The 21,415-nt window shown below is 35.3% G+C and overlaps 1 protein-coding gene across 10 annotated transcripts in view; it reads right to left on the reverse strand.

The window, feature by feature from the left end:
* The window catches only part of LOC139155893 (RWD domain-containing protein 4-like), an 86,551-nt gene that overhangs the window by 11,245 nt on the left and 53,891 nt on the right, over positions 1-21,415 (reverse strand). For 7 of the 10 annotated variants that reach the window (XR_011557128.1, XM_070731253.1, XM_070731248.1 and 4 more), the window contains 16 exons: positions 20,922-21,061; positions 20,025-20,135; positions 18,610-18,768; positions 16,932-17,055; positions 16,023-16,232; positions 13,282-14,162; positions 12,587-12,726; positions 11,557-11,685; positions 8,143-8,474; positions 7,014-7,147; positions 6,213-6,341; positions 5,290-5,537; positions 2,892-3,060; positions 1,349-1,550; positions 718-848; positions 3-166 (listed from right to left, as the gene is read on the reverse strand). Coding sequence is in view for 9 of the 10 variants with exons in the window: in XM_070731253.1 (XP_070587354.1) it covers positions 3-166; positions 718-848; positions 1,349-1,550; positions 2,892-3,060; positions 5,290-5,537; positions 6,213-6,341; positions 7,014-7,147; positions 8,143-8,474; positions 11,557-11,685; positions 12,587-12,726; positions 13,282-14,162; positions 16,023-16,232; positions 16,932-17,055; positions 18,610-18,768; positions 20,025-20,135; positions 20,922-21,061 (3,403 nt within the window). In the remaining variant the exon portion in view is untranslated. The remainder of the gene's footprint in view (positions 1-2; positions 167-717; positions 849-1,348; positions 1,551-2,891; positions 3,061-5,289; positions 5,538-6,212; positions 6,342-7,013; positions 7,148-8,142; positions 8,475-11,556; positions 11,686-12,586; positions 12,727-13,281; positions 14,163-16,022; positions 16,233-16,931; positions 17,056-18,609; positions 18,769-20,024; positions 20,136-20,921; positions 21,062-21,415) is intronic. The other 3 variants (XM_070731246.1, XM_070731249.1, XM_070731247.1) reach the window with 3 other exon arrangements.

Here is a 21,415-nt window from a genome sequence, read left to right on the forward strand (position 1 = left end):
ACCTGTTTTTTCTTTATACAAAATTCCTTTAGGTCTCTTCATGTTTTCTTTGGATGAGGAATGGATAGTGGGTTCAGTAGATTGCAAAGCAAAATTTTCTTTGTATTCTGGTCTTAATCGATCCTTAATAAGTCCTGTCTCCAAGTTCCAAGAAACAAAATGGTCTCTGAAAATACAACAAGAATCAGACAAAACAACCAAAAGTGTATTATTTTTTATTAGCAATTCTATTAACATACAGAAAACATTTAATTTGTAAGAAAGCATAGGAGATAAATTTAATCTAAAAATAAAAAAATGAAAAATAAAATGCTTGGGTTTACAAATTTCTGCTAAAAATATCTACTAAAATTAACCCAAATGTTATTACAAGAATTGCCTCTTCATGTTGATATTTTTTATTTTAATAGACTTGAGCTTTGTGATTTTGTGAGGTTGTATTGACTTCACTGATTTTACAATTTACAAAAAAGTACAATTTTATAAAAAGAGTAATTGATTAAGGTTTGAAACTTAAAATTATTCTAAACTATTGATAGTGATAGATGGTGTAAATAAAGCAATTTTTTCCCACATTAAGCAATTTCTTTCCAGATCATAAGCACAATTGCAATTTCAATTAGTAACTGCTTTGCTTAATGACTCAGTTGCTGGCCTCACTTAGGGTCACTAAATATGGACTACCTGTAATACAAATATGTAGCTGTAAAATGTTACCTATTCTCAGAAAGACCAAGTAGAAGGCCTCCTTCTAGCATCTTGTATTCGTTATTTGGACAAGGAATTATGTAAAGCCCACTCTGCTTTTTTATGTACTTCTTTTTCAGGAGATCATAAATGAACAGCGTCTGGAATTGCATAAAATATTATTTCTGCTTGGTACAGAGAAAAAGTACCAAGTTGTAATACATGCATATCTAGGAACCTAAATGTTCCTGGTTTTCTCATACTGGGTGGTCTTAGGCCCCTCCCTGACAATCCCTCCCGCTACACACATCTTAAAAATTAGACAATCCCTAACTCCACACATATATCTACCATTTTAGTGTACTTCTATCCACTATTTTCCCCTGTAAAATAACTTTATGGCACTCTATTCAGAAATAGATGAATTGATGGTTACCCATATTTTCTAGATTTAATTGACAAATTTTAGACTTAATTCCATTAATTCCTTCAAAGATATTTAAACCCTTTAATTTTTCGAAAGTTTGGATAAGGTTCTCCTCATTCACTACAAAATCATTTTTTATCAGACTCAGCTTTTTCACAATGAATTCACCATTAATGAAATCAGCTGAAAAGCAAAGAATCAGTGTTTATAGAGGGGGGAAAATGTGTTTGGTACCTGGAAAACTGATCTTGGAGGATCTGCAAAGGAGGCTATTCCCTTGCCTGTAAGTATATAAAGTTTCATGTCTCTCGCCAGTACAATATCTGTGTTCTCTACCAGCCCTCTTTCCACCCGCACAGCGTTATGTTTACATTTGGATTTTACAATATTCCATACTGCTATGATTCCCGGACTTGTGTTTCGGCACACAGCATACCTTTGGAAAGATAGATATAAATATTATTATTGTTGTTGTTGTTGTTGTTATTACTATATTGCAAAAATGTCAAAATGGCTATTTCTCTGTTATTGAAAAAATGGCAAGGTTTCTTGTAATTTGCCATATATTTGCTTGTGAAATACTATTCTTTACCATTATATTTTACTGCATTAAGATTTTTTTAAAAACATGATTTTATGTGGAAATAGGATAGTTGGTTGTTTTGAGCTACGGAATTAGGATTAAGAATTGCAATATGTACAATTGAGTGATCAATTGTATGCCCTACTGCTTCCTTTATCATGAGCTTCACCTTGTTTTTATGTCCCATCTTTCCCCCAAAAGCTCAAGAGCTTACATGGGGATTTCCCCTCATTTTGGCCTCACAACCAAAGATCTATAGGATAGTGAATGGCAAGGAAGGCAGTTACAAATTCAAAACAACACTCATCTGATGAAAAGCAAATCAAGCAAAAAACCCCAACAACCCTCCAATATCTAATGTATCTTTGTTATTGAAATCAAGATGATGCAGATTAAAGTTACACAAACTGAAAAAACCTGATGTTCTGTTCAGGTAAACTGAATGTTAAAATGAAAAGGTATTTCTATATGTAAGTTGTTGATTTAATACAGTAAACTGTCACTCTAAGGCGTATGTTCTACAAAAAAAATGGCAGAAGGTTAATTTGGTTCAGATTGGTTCTATTTTTTGTGACAACTGCCAGGAATGTATTCAGAAGTATGAGCATCTAATCCTGAAATACAATGCCTCGCCTGTAATGCCATACTTATCTTCAATTCTGATATGAAAAGGCATTTTGTCAAATGCTTCCAATGTTTTTAATTCTGTGCTTATCTATTTCACAGGTTCCCATTAAGAGCCTTGAGCTGTTATTCCAGACTTGTTTAGCACAGCATAAAATAAAATTACCATAATTAAATATAAAACTAGTCCTCCAGTAATAAGGATTACGTTGAAGTAAATTGGATGCCCTATAAATTTTATAAGTAAGTAAAATAAATAAACAAATAAAGCAATGAATTGAAATGCATAAATATTGAAAAATGAAGCAATGAGTATAAATGCATAAATATTATGGAAGTCCAATTTCTATTTTTTTCTCAGTCTTACAGAAACTTTTGTAGCCTTTGGTTTTTCCACAATCTTGCTTTTCTTATAAATACAAGGAAGTAGAAATGTTATGTTGGGAACAGGCTGTTTCAACCTTCTGTCCTGCCTTTAGAATTGGTGAAAAATATATTCCACGTCTCAAAGTGGTACACATAATTTACTTCTAACATAAACTTCCCTCCTATTCTGCTTATTTTGGTTACCTGGGGTAGTTTTTCATTGTCACAATATCCTGAATACCATTTGTTTTCTTTGTGTTGCTTGCAGTGACAGTCAAAGACGGGTCATTGATCTTGGAAGCCAAGTTCCAGGATCGAAGGTAATTATCGCCATCACAGAATGCTAAACAATATCGAAGGTCGGAGCATATACCTACAGATACATTAATTATGATAATTAGAAAAGATCATTTTGGCCATTGTTCAATAAATCTCAACATTCATTAATGTTTGTGTGATCATTTAAAAATATCAGTTAAAACTCGAGTTGGTCTAAGTAAGACATTTATGAAAATACCATTAAAAAGGCTAAGCATTGGCATTTAGAATAACTTTGTCCTAAGCCATAAACTGGGGGTATCTTGCAAGGTCTGAAGGGGCAGTGCTTTGGCTAATGAAGTTATAAAAGTGCTTCTGCCCTTTTAATTTTCAGTATTTCTATATAAATAGGATCCAAAATGTGAACTGTTCTCTGCATAAGTCCTTAACTAAATAAACTTATTCATTTATTTATTGAAGAAAATAATCTAATCTCTCTTTCTCTCTGTCCCTCTTCCTCCCTCCCTCCCCCCTCTCTCTGTGTTTATATATAAAATTCATAATGTGGCAATGATTAGGCAAAATTTAGATTGTTGGCTATTCTTGCATGTGTAATGTAGGCACGTAGACATTTTAAAGAATTCTGCTGAAGTTTTTAAAAATACAAGGCTATGAAAAGAATGAATATATACAGGTGAAACTTGAAAATTAGAATATTGTGCAAAAGCCAAGAGAAAAATGAGAGACAATGCAGAAGAACTAAAGGCCACTATTGAAGCATCTTGGTCTTCCACAACACTTCAGCAGTGCCACAGGCTGATAACTTCCATGCCACGCTGCATTGAGGCAGTAATTGCTGCAAAAGGGTCCCAAACCAAGTACTGAATACATGTGCCTGCTTATACTTTTCAGAAGTCTGATATTGTTCTATGTACAATCCTTGCTTTATTGATCACATGTAATATTCTAATTTTCTGAGATGGAGGATTTGCGGTTTTCATGAGTTGTACCCCATAATCATCACAATTATGACAAATCACAGATTGAACAATCTTGCCTTGCTGAGTCACTCTCCTGTTTCACCTTTTAAGTTGCATTACTGAAATAAATTATTATTATTATTTATTAGATTTGTATGCCACCCTTCTCCGGAGACTCGGACATGAACGTTTGCACGTTATTCTAATTTTTTGAGTTTTACCTGTATTTAGAAGAAAAAAGTAGTTACTATGCAACTACTACAATTAGTTGCATAGTAAGAAAAAAGGTGAAAATGTATAAAATAATACAAATAAACGAAATGCCAAATTTCATCTGTCACTTAGGCAATATATTCCCTAGCTATGGAACAAACTAGATTATTTGTAATCTATTATAGATCTTTCAGTAACATTGGTAACTGCATGGTGGACCATAGTAGACAAAACTGAAAAAGTCTAGAGGACAATTATGAAGACAAGGAAAATTCTTCCTCCCCTGATTCTAGTTCAATACTTCCAATTTAAATTATAAATGATTTTGTTTGTATAAAGCACTGTTGCCCATGATCCCACTGACTATTCTTATGCCATGTTTTAATGATATTTAAACTCTCCTAACAATCTTTAAGATACCACTAATTAAAAATGGCATCTGATGAGATGGATTGTAGGGTTGGTCTTAACATTCTAGAAACCTTGGCATAAAGATGTCCTGATAACCATTTTAAAGAACATTTCCCCATGAATGCCACTGCATTATCTCTGGGCCATTAGTGAAGCAACCTAGATTTGCTTATAATTATTCTAGTAGAGGTTTTGATCTTCTGTTAAAAGAAGTCTTGCCATATGAATCATCTGTGTGGCTCACTGAATATTTAATGTCAGGACCTTTGGTCAGATCAAGTCCTATGGGCTTCTTGAGGCTGCTATGGATTTGCCCTCTACCCTTCAAGTATTGGGCACTCCCTCCTTAAACATGTAGGGTTAATGCTCTTTTCAAACAGCATTAGCTCTTTTATTAAATATGTGTTTAGTATTTTTTGAAGGAGTGCTAGACTTGGAGAAAGCCAGTTCTGATTCTCTTGAGGTGTATTTAAATTCTGAAAAATGAGCACGTTTTGTCAGCTGTGAGCATTACAGGTGTTTTATTCCTTATGTTCATAATGACTTTAAGCTGGCCATACTTTTTTTTTACTGATTTGTAGAATTTTTTTTATAGCTCTCCACCCATGCTAGTTAATTTGTGAAAACAAATGCAGGTTTAAATAAGGCCAGGCATCCCTATATTTTGACATTCTTGTTTATTTACTGAATGAATGGGGAAAGACTCTTACTCTTGGGTTACTATTAAATAAAATACTTACCACCACCAAGGACTGAAGGAAATATAGCCAAGTGTTTGTGATCTTCAGATTCCAAGTTCCATGATACAATCTCAGTAGTACCAGTATTTGGAATAGGACTGAATGCCACAAGATGAGATCCCAAATGATTTACAGCAAAAGTGTGAATATAATCATTGCAGCATCCCTTCAAACTATGAGCATAAGCAAAAGTATGGACATTGTAGAGCTCTATAAGTACAATTTCTTGCTTTCGTATGTAAGGACACCTATAACAAGATAATTGTCTTTAGATGAGATATACTAATAGATACTCCTGAATATATCTAAGAAGAGTTATATAATAAAATAATACTACATGTTAACAAGGAAAAATATGAGCATCTAGCTTTATTATGAAAAACATAACAAATGTGTTTAAAACTAGTTCCATTACATAAAATTTGAATCTGGTATGGTTTTGGCATGATCTAATGGCATAATCTACAAATTGTGATTGGGCCCAATTTGTTTAGTCCTGTTTTATTAAATAAGCCATAATTGACTATATTCACAAAACATATGTCACAACCAAACAATTTATATTATTTCTTAGTCCAACGTGGGATTCAAATTTGGATGTATGTCAAATAGATGCCCCCTTAATTTGTTTTAACTTGTTCCTAGCCCATGAGTGAGGTAGCCTTATATTGTCTTAAATGATAAAGAGTATTTTTATTATTCTGACAGTATTCAATGGCAGCCATGAGGTGTATAAATTTTGTTAGGCTTTGTCACCTAGGAGGGAGGCTAGGAGCTTTCAGTGCCCTGAAACAAGTAACAGAGTCTGGGTCTAGATGTTAATGTGGACCGCAGATCTGAAGCTGATATAGTTTTCTGCTGACTGAGGAATGTGGGAAAGTGACTAAGTGACAAAAAGAGAGCCAGTTAGGAGACACTACTACCTGAAGATCACAAGAAAATAATCTTTAGTGATAGCCACCCCCTCAGCTGCAGCCATTGGTTCCTGGCTTTTCAGTTTAGCAACAACTTCTCCCTTTTTGCCACTGAAAACCATTGCTTCGCTTGCACTTCTAGAAAAAAAAGGGGAAAATACAGATGGAAACCATCGTATTGCAAAATCAATTCTTTTTTAAAAGCCATCAATAAGAAAAGATACAAAACAAGATCTAAATCAATGAGCCAGGCCACTTTGGCGCTTTTCTGCAATTCCTTCATGCCATATAATCCCCTACTAAAGTCTCACAAGTCATAAAACTAAGCAAATAACTGATATGCCCCCGCCCTCAAATATTTGGCACTTCATATATCTCTTGTTCATAGCTATGTTTCTTTGATTGTCTGGAAAGTTCATTTGCCTTGAATTATTTCCAGTTTCAGTACATATTATACCGTTTCTGATAGGGCTGTACAATTCTGCCTTCCTAAATGACAATCCTTTATTATTTAAACTGAAATTCCTGAAAAAGGAGAGTATTCTATATCTTGTAATTCAGAATTCAGCATTCAGTTCTGATATTTACTTGTTTATTTTTATCCCATCTTTATTATTACAGGAAGAAATAGAGAAAATCTTCCATTACAAAGTAGTGTCTGAACAATTGTCAAGCTAAATTTGCCAAAACTATAAGGTCTTTCTTTATGGAATCTACTAAATTCTGCAAACCAAGAATTCCTGAACCCATAGCTTATTTTTATGTAGAGAATTTTAATAATTTATTGGCATGACGTTAAGTTACACTAACCTATACGCACACAGAACATAATCTTTTACTGAGTTCTTTGATACTAGTAGAGAATGACTCTTGTGCATAGGAGCTTCTTCAGAGTAAAGGTAGACTTCATGGAGCAGTTGGCATGAATGAGCAAGATCAAAAACCTAAAACATTTGGAAATGAAAGTAAATAGTCAACCAGCTGCCAGCTATTTCATATCAACTTAAATCTCCATATTTTTCCTTTTCTTTTTAAAATCTGCATTGCAGAATATAACAGGAAAAATTAAAAGGAAACATTTAGTTATGCAGGAAAGCCTTATTATCTATTCTAGGGTCTCATTATCTACAGTTTGAAAATATAGACCAATTCCTCTAACCAGGGGTAAATATGTATTTATAGAGGTTTTTTATGCATTTTATACATCTGCAGACTTTTACGCACATATAAGATATATTTTGCATTGCATTAGGCTAGAATCTGAGGTCTGAATTCTAGTCCTGCCTTGGCACAATGCCAGTTGGGTGGTTTTCTCTCAGCTCTAAGAAGGCGGTAAAGGAAAACCTCTTTTGAAAAACCTTATTTTAAAAAAATTGCAAGGACTTGTCCATATAGTCTCCAAGAATCAGAACCAATTGAACAGAAAAATATATATATTTATAGTAGTCTTAACCCAGTAGCTTGGTTGGAATGCAACCTTGAAAATAAGCAGGGCCACCTGCATAAGAACCTTTTTAGTTAAGCATGATTTTTTTAAACATATTGTTTCAGAATTTATACCAAATAATTTGTCTAAATCTAATTATCTACATCCACAAAAAAGGAATACTTAATACCTATTGAAATTAGTTGATTTTATTTTCTTTGTACAACACATTCAGATAAAGCTGGTTTCTGTCTACTGTGTTATTTCCCCAATATTCCTGGAAAACTGTCAAAGTATATTGATATGAGCTTTTTCGATATTTAATGTGTTTGCACAACTCTCTTAACTAAATTATAAATTTTGGCTCCTTTCTCTGAGAAGTAATGCTAACAATATCATCTGTTTGTGGTTTCTTTACAATTATGCATATCAACTGAACAAAGGACAAAAAATATTTACAGCTAGGTCTAACCAGAGCATATAGGCTTTTGAGTTTCTAAACAAGTAACTCACCTGAATTTTGTAGTTCCCGCTAAAAAAAGCCAGCAGAAGTTGTCCGTTCATTGAAGATGTTAGTATTGGTGTATCCAAAAACTCATCAGAACTGTACACCACTTTTTGCAAGGAAAGATCCCAAATTTTAATGGTGGTTTTGTCAGGCACAGCCACCAGCCTGTTGTCCAAACATACCGTGATAGCACTAATATTTGTCCCAATTTCATGTAGAGTCAAGACCGCTTTGCCAAGAGTCAAATCCCACATTTTCAAAATACCATCCCTGGAAACTGTTGCAGCTACGAGATCTTTCTGGGTTTCTCCTATTGCTGTAATTTTGTCCAAATGACCTAGAGATGCAGCACAATTATGCAGCACAATTTTTGAATTTGCTCACAGGTAGAAGATTAATTTCAATAAAATCAGCCTATTGACCATACTTTGCAGAGAAATTAATAGCTTTTTAAAGCCACATTATTATAGCTGCATGCCATGTTTTTAATCACTAATTTCTATTCTATCTTTAGATATCTTAACATCTTGATATGTGAGGAGCTTTTTCATATTTAATGTGTTTACCCAACTCTCAACCAAATTACACCTTTTGGCTTTTCCTTCTGAACAGTGATGCTAGCAAAATCAAATTTTGATTGTTAAAATTAGTTTTACTTTTCCTGGTATGATGGTAAATTATGAAAAAGTGAAAATTAATACTTTTCTTGTGAAGGACTACTAGGCTACTTCTTCAGATATTTCTGCTCATTAATATCAGGCGTTATAGAGCAGTGATGGCGAACCTATGGCATGGGTGCTACAGATGGCACGCGGAACCATATCTGCTGGCACATGAGCTGTTGCCCTAGCTCAGATCCAATGTGCATGTGTGAGCTAGCCAGCTGATTTTTGGCTCAGACAGAGGCTCTGGGAGGGCATTTTTGGCTTCCGGAGAACCTCTGGAGGGGATGAGGGAGACATTTTTGCCCTCCCCCATCTCCAGGGAAGCCTTTGGAGCCTGGGGAGGGCAAAACGTGAGTCTATTGGGCCCATCAGAAGTTGGGAAACAGGCCGTTTCCAGAGGGCCTTCCGGGGGGAGGGGGGGCGAGAGAAGCTGTTTTCATCCTCCCCAGGTATTGAATTGTGGGTGTGGGCACTTGTGCATTTGTGATAGCACACCCCCATGCTCTTTTGGCACCCGAGGGAAAAAAGGTTCGCCATCACTGTTATAGAATATCAAAAATAGAAATATTTAATACTTCAGAAAAATCAGAAATATTTTTAGATCAATGAATAAATCCATGTACTTGACCTACAGGATGTTATTTTCTGGAGGAGAGTGGTATGCTAAATTTTACAATTGCCATAATAATGTCAGATATTGGCACCAATTGAATATATCATTCCACAACAAAGTGTATAAAGCCTCTGGGTCAGGGGTGGGCTGCTGCTCGGATGGGGTGGAACGCAGTGGGGTAGCGAAAATGGAGCTCCAACCCAGAGCTCCATATTTTCACTAAAATATGAAAGCTTATGCAGGACATCCTGCATAACCCATGCCTACAGTGTGTTAGAAAAAATTTTGGTAGCCCTTCACTGCTCTGTGTAATCAACTCACCATCTCCTACATCAATATTTCCCAAAGTATGGCCAAATATAAGAAAAAAACCTATGATTATAGGGATAAAACTTATTTTCAGCTTCCAAGATTAGAATTTCCTGAAATTATAAATTCTGGTTTGGGTTTTCCCCCCCTCCCTCTGCCCCCTTCCCTGCAAACAAGAGATGTTCCAGCCCCTCTCCAAATCACCAAGTCAAAGAGAAATTTGGCTTCCTTGATCTACACAATTTCCTTTCCAGGATTTTTTTTAAAGAGTCCTGGAAGACAACAAAGATCTGAACACAAAAATATTGCAACAATAAGCAGCAAACAAAACTCAATACAAACATCTCTCAATTCTTATTTCTGTCTTGATGACAAGATGGATTAGAGCATCAATCTAACCTGAATCGGTAGCAACCTGCTGTTGATGTCACAATGACATCACCGACTTGATTCAGTTGGTGCCAGTCCATAGGCACCACTATCTTTTTTCTTTCAGTTTAAATTTTTTAAATATATATATATATATATTTCTTCTGAGCATGCGCAGAAGTTGAGTTTCCGGCACTGTGCATGCAATCAGCATGTTATTTTTGGCTTTATAATCAATCTTTTGGCATTGCGCCCCAAGCTGCCTCCTCCTGCCTACAGGTAAGTCACGGTTGCACTATCCTTCCGCCTCATCCTCTGGGCCTCCCATCATTCCCACTGGGCTCATGAACTTCCTCCCACGGCTGGTGATAGAGGGAAAGGCATGCCAATGCCCATGAAGAACCGATGCGTGGAGCAGTTTTGGAGTTTGTTGAGGACCGCTCCTCAACATGCGTTTTAAAGCCTGAGCTATTGCAATAACTTTTCACTCCAAGCAGCTCGGAGTTAAAAACACATGGCTGGGGCTGAGGAGTTGTCCTCCTCCTTAACAAGTTCCAAAACTGCTCCAAGCATCGGTTCCTTGCCACAAAACCTGTAGTAAAGAAATTCAGAATCCCTCTTGTAGAGCATCAAAGATTGCAGCCAATTGATTTATATTTAGAAGTGCTCTGCTCAAACCCCAAGAGCAATAAAACTGATTAAAATCAATTAGTGGAAAAAAGCAATTAGTAACTCCACAGTAAATCCTTAAACAGCTCTGAAAATAAGGCCTTCTCTTGTCTTATAAAAATACAATACTGTATTGGTGCCTCCTTTATAACTAGAGGAAAGATTTTTCCCCCCCACAACTGAAATTCTATTACTGATTGTACGGCATTGTTCAATGCAATGCAAGAATTGATTCATATCCTTACAAAGAATAGTGAGAGTTGTTTCTTTGTGCCTGGTTGTCATACATAAAATTTTAATCTGTGGGCTGTTACTACACAGTAACACCTGGTGTTATCAGAGAGTGCGGCATTGTGAAACATGTTATTATGCAGTATTGTTAAAGCATGAAATCAATAACACATGTCAGAGGTAGATTGAAAAGCATCAGTGCTAAGCCAAAAATGAATTAAAGATTTATCTTTCTTTTGGGTATACACATTTTGTGATAACAGTGATTATGTTTATAAATAATAAAAAATGGTTAATTATTTTGCTTCTTGTCCAACTATTTGCTTTCAGCGCCAGCAAGTTAAAGTTTAAAAGAAAAGAAATTTGTGATTTTAATAACCAACCAATCATGAAATTGGCAGATTGTTCAGCACACCTACATAATAGCAATAGTTGATTTGTCTGAATCAAATTGCAAGTCACATACATTTATATGGTATTGGCCAAATCTTATGGAAATCAGCCTATGTAAAATTCTTCATGAATTCGGGATTAAATAATTTCTGAAAAGATAATATTGTCACCTTTCAAAAGATCACAGAGAAGTCCACCAGGAGCTATAAGGCAAGAAGTTGAAGGTATAAGAACAGGAATAGAAGATTTCTGACACTGGGATAAAAGAACTGGCAGATAAAGGTATCTTTTTGGATCACCTGAATCAACATGGAAAAATATGTATTAATAATTATACTGTAATATACATCTTGTACAGGTTCCATATCTGAAAAAAGTTAATTTTTAAGAATTAGAAACAGTAATGTATCATGCAATCATGATACATTACTGTTTCTAATTCTTAAAAAATAACTTTTTCAGATATAGAACCTCTATACTATTTCTATCAGAAAGAAATACAACTTTCAAAGTGTAATTATTAATCATTTACCTTCTATAATTAAAAACCTCCATACAGAATTTTGTAGTACAATTTTGTAATACAAGATTGACTTGGACATTGTTGAAACATTTATTTAAAAATAACTAATGACTAATTTCCCAATAAATTCAAATGAACTATTTCTCCCCAAATGAGTAGCCTTGGGAAACTATTAACTAACAGAGCTCACAATGCTAAGGAGAAATGGGTCTTTCATAGTAGGGATCCATTCTGATACTCCAAAAAAACATTTCAATCATCCAAATCAATAATCAGAAATTTGTTTAATTAAAGCTAAAGAACTGAATTGCTTCAAATCCTTGCTATCCTTTGGAAATGACTAAACAGTTCTTTTCAAATTCCTAGATAGGCTTCACTCTGCCTATCCTATTGTTTGTTATATCTTTAAACTATAAATGTTTTCTAATATAAACCTAAATTTAGGTCTTGCTTATTTGGTGAATTACTCTATTAAATTTCCCTTGTGCACTCGTTTCGATGTTTGCTGGTTGCTTGTTTTATGGAATTAATTATCCAGGTATTAATAGTATAGTTTCGTTCTGCCTTTGCTGTCTATATCCCAGCAGGGACATTTACAGATTAAAAACCAAAACACCATAAAGAAATGTAGAATCGGGATTTTTCCATAAAAATCAGAGGCTCATAATTTGCTCTACCTGGTGCTACTGGTATATCAGCTGCAACAATCTGATGAAGACGTCCTATGAGCTGTGAAGCCATCTGGCATGGATCTTTTATTAAAACCCTCTTGGACAATTTGAGAGTCTCACTTAATATAGCTAAGTCAGGTATACTCCTGTTGAGGGAGCCAGAGAAAAAAATGGTCAACATGCAGTTTTGATTTCTTTGCCCTCATAGCAAATGTCTTACATGGTTTTTATACAGAATTTGTCATTCATTGCATGACAAAATGATGAGCAGAATAGAAACACAAAATAGTTGTGTGACAAATATTAGAATGTTCAAATACTCTTAGTAATTGTAGGAAACATGATATTTAGTGAGTGGTTCTACTATTTTTTCCCTTCGTTATTAGCCAGCAGGCTGATCAAAACTTAGGGGAGTTCAAAAACAACTGACTAGAGTTCTTTGAGAAGATGGCATACAAACCTGATAAAATAAATGTCAACAAGTTCTCCAGCTAGGCTTTATCTGAATGTCATTTTGATGTATAGTGAATCTATAAAACATATTTCAATGCAGACTATTCCAGACTCCATAGTTAATACCTTCTGGAACTGCCTAACGGAGTTACAAACCCATTTTATGATGATGTAGTAAGTAGGGAACAATGAGCTACTTCATTATAATTGGGTTAATACAGAATTCTATTTTACTTTTGTGAACTGACCTGTCAGCTTTAATAGCTGCTCCTAGATCTTCTTCAACACTGACAATTGATGAGGCCCAGGATTTATACAAAAGAAATTCATAATTAAAGAGACATTCTTTAATCAGAACAGGAATATTTTTTGATCTGATGAGATGATATGGAGCTCCAAAGATTTTACGGACATTGAAGTTGTAGCTGGTCTTGGATCCTTTTTTCAGAGTCCAGGCCAGAGGCTGAAATATTGATGGTTCACTGCACTTCCTGAACTCTTGTGAGCTTCTACCCAGGTAATAGTCAGCAAAGATAGCATGTAGCGATATTTGGGAATCTTGTGATTTCAAGTATCTTTGTATGCACACATGCTTTAAAGATGTATGAGCCCAAGTAAAAACATATGTATTATCAGTTCTTTGCTCTCTCAGATCATCTCCAAAATCATCTAAAAATTTCAGCCATAACACTAGTGGAAATGCTGACACTGAACCTTTTTGGAATTTATTTATTTCTTGAATGACCACACAATCCATTGACATGAGATTGAGCAATTCTTCCTGAGTGATGCCATTTCTTGAAAGTGTCAAATAAGCCGCCGTTCTTTGTATAATTTGTTCTCCATGAGATCTTTCCATTCTGCTCAGCCTCCAAGAATACATGTCAGGTATACTTTGAGGGAGATACACCTCTGTGTTTGGGCTGAAAGATGTCCATAAACAAGATTCCTTATAAGCACAATATAGGTAAAGTGGCAATGGACAGGCTTTACATGCTTCCATTAAGTGATTGAACTGATATTGAGTGAGTCTTCGATGATCCTTTTCGAGCCAGCAGGTGATAATTTCATTAATTTCTTCAAACGTTAAAGGAGGTATTTGAAAAAATTGTTCTTTCAAGGTTATTTTCTAAATAAAATAAACATACATGAGTTTTTGCACTATTATCAATCACAAGAGCAACAGGATCACTTTTGCTAATCAAATGCAAGACAATCTAATCAAATATTAGAACAAAGGACATTTTACAGTGAGATTTTTCTGTCAATCCAGTAATCACAGGTCTGATTTTTAGGTTTATGATATAAACTCAAAACTCAGCTGAAAATGTGCATGTTTAGTACACGTGTATGCACAGCTGCAAAGTAGATTTACATTAAACTGCATAGAGGAACAGGAGCAGCTCTTTCCCCTTCTATTTTGTCTTCCTGAGGTCAATTTTGTAACACTGTTTCACAAGTCTACCTAGTACTAAGAGACTGAAGATCAAAATACTAAGGAGGTAAGTCATGAGAAGCTTTCCTGTTGGACCCTTCTTTACCCTGAACACACACTTTGTTGTAAATATTAATTTAAAAGAAAAAAGTCCTGTTTCATTCACAAAACTGCTCATTTTCATTTTCATCTTTGCATTTGGATGCAAACTTAAAACTGAGGTCTGAGCTTAAAACTACAATGAACAAAGGAAATGTTCATTGCTTTTTTTCCCAATTTACATTAAAAATTAGATTTGTATGCCAACAGGCACAACAAAACCATTGGTCTATTATCATTTTGTCTAAGGAACATTAAAAAAATGACAAATAGGTAGGGAAATGCGTGGTAATATAATATATTCTCCATAATATTTAGGGAATTCCACAACACTGGTTGATAGAATGTTGGTGATAAGACTGGTACATAACTTTTCCTGAGAACCTGAAAGAACAAAAATAGTATTCTGCCACTCTTTAGATATTTTTAAATAGCAATTTACAAAATTTAAACTTTTCTTTTCAATAAGTGAATCAATTTAAATTCTGAAAATGTACCTTATTTTGACTTGATGATAGGGTGATTGGTGGACATTTTTGTGAATCCTATTCTGATCCACAAAATTTATGACTCTATTATAAGCAGTGTTCCCTCTAATTTTGGGGGGGGGGGGGGGGGGCGGAAAAGTATAGTGTCTGAGCGGCAGTCCCTTCGGGACTGGGCGGCACAGAAATAATAAATAAACAAACAAACAAACAAACAAATAAATAAAAAACCCACCCTGTTTTGCCTCAGAAAATTTCAAAATAAAATACTGTACTGTGTGTCTATAACAGTGAGCTCATAATAGGGCAACTCTATCAATATCAAAATGCCACTTAAATAGTTGAGCTAGTTTCAAACTAGATTTTGATTTTCTTTCTCTCTTCCTTACTCCCATTCTTTTTCTTTCTCTTTTCCTTCCTCTCTTTTTTCTATCTGTTTCTCTCTCTTCCTCTCTCTCTCCTTCCCTCTCACTCTTTCCCTCTCGGCTTCTGGGCAGGTTTGGAAAACTCTGAGTTGATGATGATTTTTAAGTGAGCGATTGCTCACTGCTCAGCTTAGAGGGAACTATGATTATAAGGCAACAGTCCTCAACCTTGGCGGCTTGGTGGCACGGCTGGAGGAGTGGGAGCGGGGAAACCTGCTGCATGTGTGGTGGGTCAGTGCTAATGCAGCTCAATTTGCACATGTGGTAGGCTGGTAGGTGCCAGCCCACTGCTCACCTAGCCTGCTTCCAAATTGGCCTCAGCCTGGTAGTGGCCACCTTTGGAGCAAAAGCAACCAGCAACATCATAATTTTGATTTCTTTTAACAGCGGGCCGGGGGTTGGGAACCCGTTATAAGGAATCAAAATTATTATGTTGCCAGATGCTTTGGCTTCAAAGGTGCCCAGCATTATTAAGCTTTCTTGGAATTCCAACTATCTGAGAAAATATGGAATGAAAAACAATTCATTCAGGAACTTCATTTTACCTCCAGTTTTCTTATGCATGAAGTATCTGATTCTGAGCAAGCGGCAACAATAAAATACACATGCTTTGGTAATTCAGGTGGTATCCAAGAAAGGTCAGCACCATATTCCTCTGATAATTCATCTATACTATCCAGGCAGATTAGGAGTGGCTTGTCTTGTGTAGCAAATTCCAGCAGAGAGGAAAATTCTTCTACCAGTCCCTCAAAATCCTTTTTTGAGAAACACAAAATATGATTAGATGACTTCTGTGCTGTAGGTCAGGCTATGGTGGCTATTTAGTAGGGCTCTGTCTGCATGCTTTAAAAATTACTCAGATGAGATACTTCGGAACACACGAGGGCTATCCAAAGGGCCCTTTTCCCCCTAAAAGGCAACTGGGCTTTATTGGTTTTTTTCTTTAAAAAGGTTCCATTTTTCATCTGAGAAGCTTCTTCAATTCTTTTTCAGTTCTGAAGTTTCTTGGATGAAAAGTCAAACATTTTCAAAGAAAAATGTTAGGGGTTGAATCTATCTTAAGAATGATGATAGTACTATAAATTTTGAGAATTATCTGTATTAAGCTTTTTTTAGGAAAATACAGCAGGGTCAGGCCTGTCAAAGGTGTGGATGGGAGACCATTAGAAAACCTTATGGCTGCAGATGATGGTGGGAAATTTTAAAACACAATTCCTAGAAAAAATAGATGTAAATGTCCTTTCCCATAAATTTTTGCCCCCCAAAAAGGATGCATAGCTTTTCTGGATTTTGTTCTACTCAAGGTATCCATCTGCCGTAGAACTCACAGGGAGCACTGATCCATCTCAGTCCCAAGGTTTGTATTTGTTGCCTACTACTTTATGTGAAAAAACATGAAGGTATAATAAAAATGCATTGGTGCTTCATCCAAACAAGAAAGAACGAAATAATACCTCAGATAAAGTAACAGAAACATTATAAATGTCAGCTATTTGGTAGCAAAGACTCAGAAGCAGCCGTCGGACATTTATGCTTTCTCCAGTTATACCAATAAATCGAAGCACAATTCTGAGATTCCTGGGTCAAAAAAGAAGAAATAAACAAATAAATTCCCCCACTGGAAAAGGCTCTTTAAATTGCTACCTTGAACCTTTGAAGCCTTTTTGGTTTGGGTCAGATTGCTTTCTATAATGGAATGGGACTTTTTCGTGGCCTGCTTTCCGCTCCCCAGCCATTCGGGGCTGTCTTTTTTCCCTGGCCCTTTCGCTGAAAGGGCTCAAAAGCACTTTCACCCTGGCCTTTTGGACGCAGGGGACACTTTCAGCCAATCAGAAGATTTGTTCCTTTTCATTCCCTTCCACTCTACCTTCTGTCTGGAAGTAGCCTTTTTAGGAAAAGGAGCAGGGGTTTTATATTTCAATTTGATTAGAAGTAAAGCAAAAATTGAAATAACAAATGAGCGCAGTTTCCCTGTCTTTATCAAAAAAATTCCTACTTCATAGAATCTTTTCTGGTTCAGTGATTCTAAAAGAAAATTACATCCCCTCCTTAAGAATCCCACCCCGTTCTTCATTCCTTGTGCTTTATAGGAGAAGGAATGGGAGGGGGTAGATTCTCTCCCTCCCTCTCTCACCCCCTGCTCTGTGGGTGTGTGGGTGCTTTTTAGGAGAAGGAATGGTAAGGGGTAGCCCACCACCTTCTCCCTCATTCTAGCGAGAGGGAAAAGTTGGAGATTCATCCCTTTTGTGTTCTATGTCCACTAGTTTGCATGGAAGTTTTTTTTCATTCCATAATGGGGGAAAGTTGGAGATTCATCCCTTTTGTGCTCTATGTGCCCACTACTTTCCAACCCTTGCCAAACCGTTCCGTTCTGGTTGCCTCCACTCTGAACAACCCCACCACCTTCTCCCTCATTCCAACAAAATGTAAAAAGTCCTAGACCCTTTCTATAATATAACCCATTCCACAAAATAAGGTAAAATAGGGAAATTCTGGGCAACATCATGTTATTGCTCCAAATTATTTTTCCAATGGGAGCTCTTTTTTCAGTCTGAGTGAATTCATTCAGATTTTTTTAAAAAATGAAAAACCACTTTGCATTAAAAAAAAAAACCCAAAACATCTAAGCTTTTATTGCTTGAATTATCTTTTATTTCAGAATCTTCTAGAAATAATATTTTGTGCTTCATTAATACCTGTTACATTTTAAGAACTATATTTTATTTATTTAATAGAATTTCTTCATGATCTTATGCTTATGGTGGCCTCTTCCAATTCAATAAATAAAATAGTTATAACGGTACTATGGTATATATGGGACTATTTTTAAACATCTAAAAAAAACCCCCTGTGATTATTGAACTGAATTGAGCATAAAATATGCAAATTATTAGAAAATATTTTTTTCATTTTTCATTATAAAGTTATTTTACATAATTCAGAGGATTTTGGGATGCAAATCAAGCTTGTTGATAAGAAACTAGCATGCCTGATAGCAATAAGATCTGGTAAGAATTTGTCCAAATTCTATGTTGACTTTTTTTGAAGATTAATTTTTAAGCTACCTATATTTCCAAGGACTTACAATTCTTAATATCGCTGCCAGCAAGGAGTGCAAATAATTCTTCTTACCGAGAAATCCAGTTTGAAGCCAAAGAAGCTACTTCTGCAATGATCCCACTTTTTCCTGATCCTGCCACACCACAAACAACAGTTACTTTTCTGTTTAAAGATGTAACCTGATTCTTCAGTTTGCTCAAGAAGATTTCTCTTCCTTTTATACGTTTAATCCTATTTGCAGTGGAAAAGCATATTTTTGTAATGTCATAGCATAGATGAAAGTTGTAATTTTTAAAATTGGTAACCTGCAGGGCTCTCCTTTCTTAGGAGAAGCTGTAAGTAAAAAGTCCCAGGAAGTGCTAAGAAATGCTTGGAGAAAACTACCGCTTGCCACCGCAGCCCCAAGGAGGGAGCAGCCAAGTGAAATAGAAAGCCAGCATGTAGTTTGGAGAAGACAATGTAATTTGGGGCTAATATAGATTAATACTAAACCAAACCTAAATATTGCAATGCACCAATAAACCTTTAGTGGCTTGCTAACATTGGAAACCAGCCATCCAATCTCTGCACCCCTGGGACATGCTCCAATTAGAAATAGTGTAAGCAAAATTTGTTATTTCCTTAGTGTTTTTAAAGTCTGCATAATTAAAAAAACTAAAGGCAATATCTATATTAGAATGGTTAATATGGGTCTGGTTTATGGGCATAATGTAACAAGTACTTCACTCTCTGCACCTCTTACTCCTTTTAATTTAAAATCCTCAAGGTTTTTCAAGTGCGGGTTGTTGGCACAACATAAGGACCCATAAATGAATTAACCACATTTAATAATACAGTCTGTGTTCATTGTGCAATGTACACAAGAAAATTTGACTGAGTAAAGCAGAGTCCACTTAAATATGATCTGCACTAACTAACAAAGCTGTTGTGACCTTGGCTACATGCTGATTAGCACTTCTTGTGTGACTGAAAACAATAATTTTCAATCCCACTCATGCAGCTCCCTGTCTGTGCTGAAGCAACAAAATGCTTAGCAATTGAGGTGGAAGGACTATTTTCAAATTAGAGTAAATACTCAAAGAAATGTTTGCCATGGTATGTTTAAAGTCAGTTTTTAGGAAGAAAATAGGCTATGCGCTAAAAACTGACTTTCATAGTCTAAAAGTAGAATAGGCTAAAACGAATAGGCAACTAACACAACACACTTTTTACCTGTCTGATTTTACAGCTCCTTACAAAAAAATTTCCCAGATTACACTGATCTTTCATTATTGTATTGTGATATAATGTATGCAACACAGTACTGGGGGGGGGGAGAGAGAATGGGCTGTACGGTGTTCAACTAATGCGTTGAATTCAGCTTGCTTCAATCACCCACAGTACAAGAAGCTAATAAAGATGTATTCATATATTACAACTCATATATTACATACTCATTTAGTATATTCCCTTTATTTCTGATAAGCAATAAAACCTACAAAACTTACAAGGCCTGATAATGCTGAATGTGTTCCAGAATCTCTTCATCATTAAGAATGTTAAATTCTTGCTTTCTTTTAGTACATAGTCTTTCTGGCATTCCTTCTGAACTGATGATTCTGGTCAAATGGAAATAGAGAAAAATAATGTGTATGTTATACTGTCTGTAAAAGCATGAAATTATACAGAAGGGCATGTTGAATAAAGCATCCAAACTTGCTTTGCTTTAAGAGATTCCCAATTCCATTTGAATTCAGATATATTCTGGACCTAGGTCATATTATTTATTTATTTATTTGTTTGTTTATTAGATTTGTATGCCGTCTGTTTCAGTATTGGTATTGGACATAAGATTTGGTCCTTTGTGCAGTATTTATTTGAAATTACCATTTTCACAAAGGTTAAGGTTTAATATAAGTAAAGAGACAGTTATATGTACAGCACAAACTTCAAAATATTCAATTAATAATAGCGACCACATTTTTTTCAAAAATATTATTTTTTCACATCAGCTTATTGAATATTACTGTTACTTTCAGTGCATCACCATTTATCTTTTCATATCTTATGGGTTGAATCCAAACTTACATAAACTTAGAACAGACTCACAGAAAATAAGTTGGTCAGGATTTTCCATTAATTAGAAGTCATTTATAATTATAGGCAATGGAATTTAATTTGTAATTTGTCGTAGACAATTAATCTGGGCATGGAAAGGCAACAACAATGAGTCCCATTGGGATTGGACGGCATAGAAATCAAATTAATAAAAAATAATAAATAAATAAATATTATTCTATTTTTAGAAGTAAGTATAGATAACCAGTTGACTGAACCCTAATTTTAGGAATAAGTTATGCTTTCATTGTCCACAATTCTTTTAAAAAAACAGATATGAAGCTAACCTGTTGAAATTATTAACAACAATTTTCTGAAAGTCATTGCAAAGGCATTCTAGGTAGTAGGCATGGGACCTGTTCTTGTTGGGATTGATGCCACCTTTTCCCCAGCTAACATTCTTCTTGTAAATATTTGTATGACGAAGCTGTAAAGAAAAATCTGTTAACTTCTATATGAAGGAAAGCATTTGCAAGAAGATTCACAGAGAGAGAGAGAGGGAGCAAGCAAGAGAGAGATCCAAAGCTTCTTATGCTGTTTGATTGAAAAGCAGCCATAGTATATAATGGTGAATAAATGCTAAACAAATAAAGTGATAAATTTAATTCTTCAGATTTCCGTTAATATTATGGTCTGTAGCTGATCAGAAGATCAATATTTTCAGCATATTCAATACCTTTTCTCAAACAGCTGCACTGCCTAGCCACAGACCTCAACAACCTTTACAATACTATAATAAGGCGCATTACAACTTTCAGATTCCATAATAAATCAACAATAG

The sequence above is a fragment of the Erythrolamprus reginae genome, unplaced genomic scaffold (genome assembly GCF_031021105.1).
Source record: "Erythrolamprus reginae isolate rEryReg1 unplaced genomic scaffold, rEryReg1.hap1 H_9, whole genome shotgun sequence".
NCBI lineage: Eukaryota > Metazoa > Chordata > Lepidosauria > Squamata > Dipsadidae > Erythrolamprus > Erythrolamprus reginae.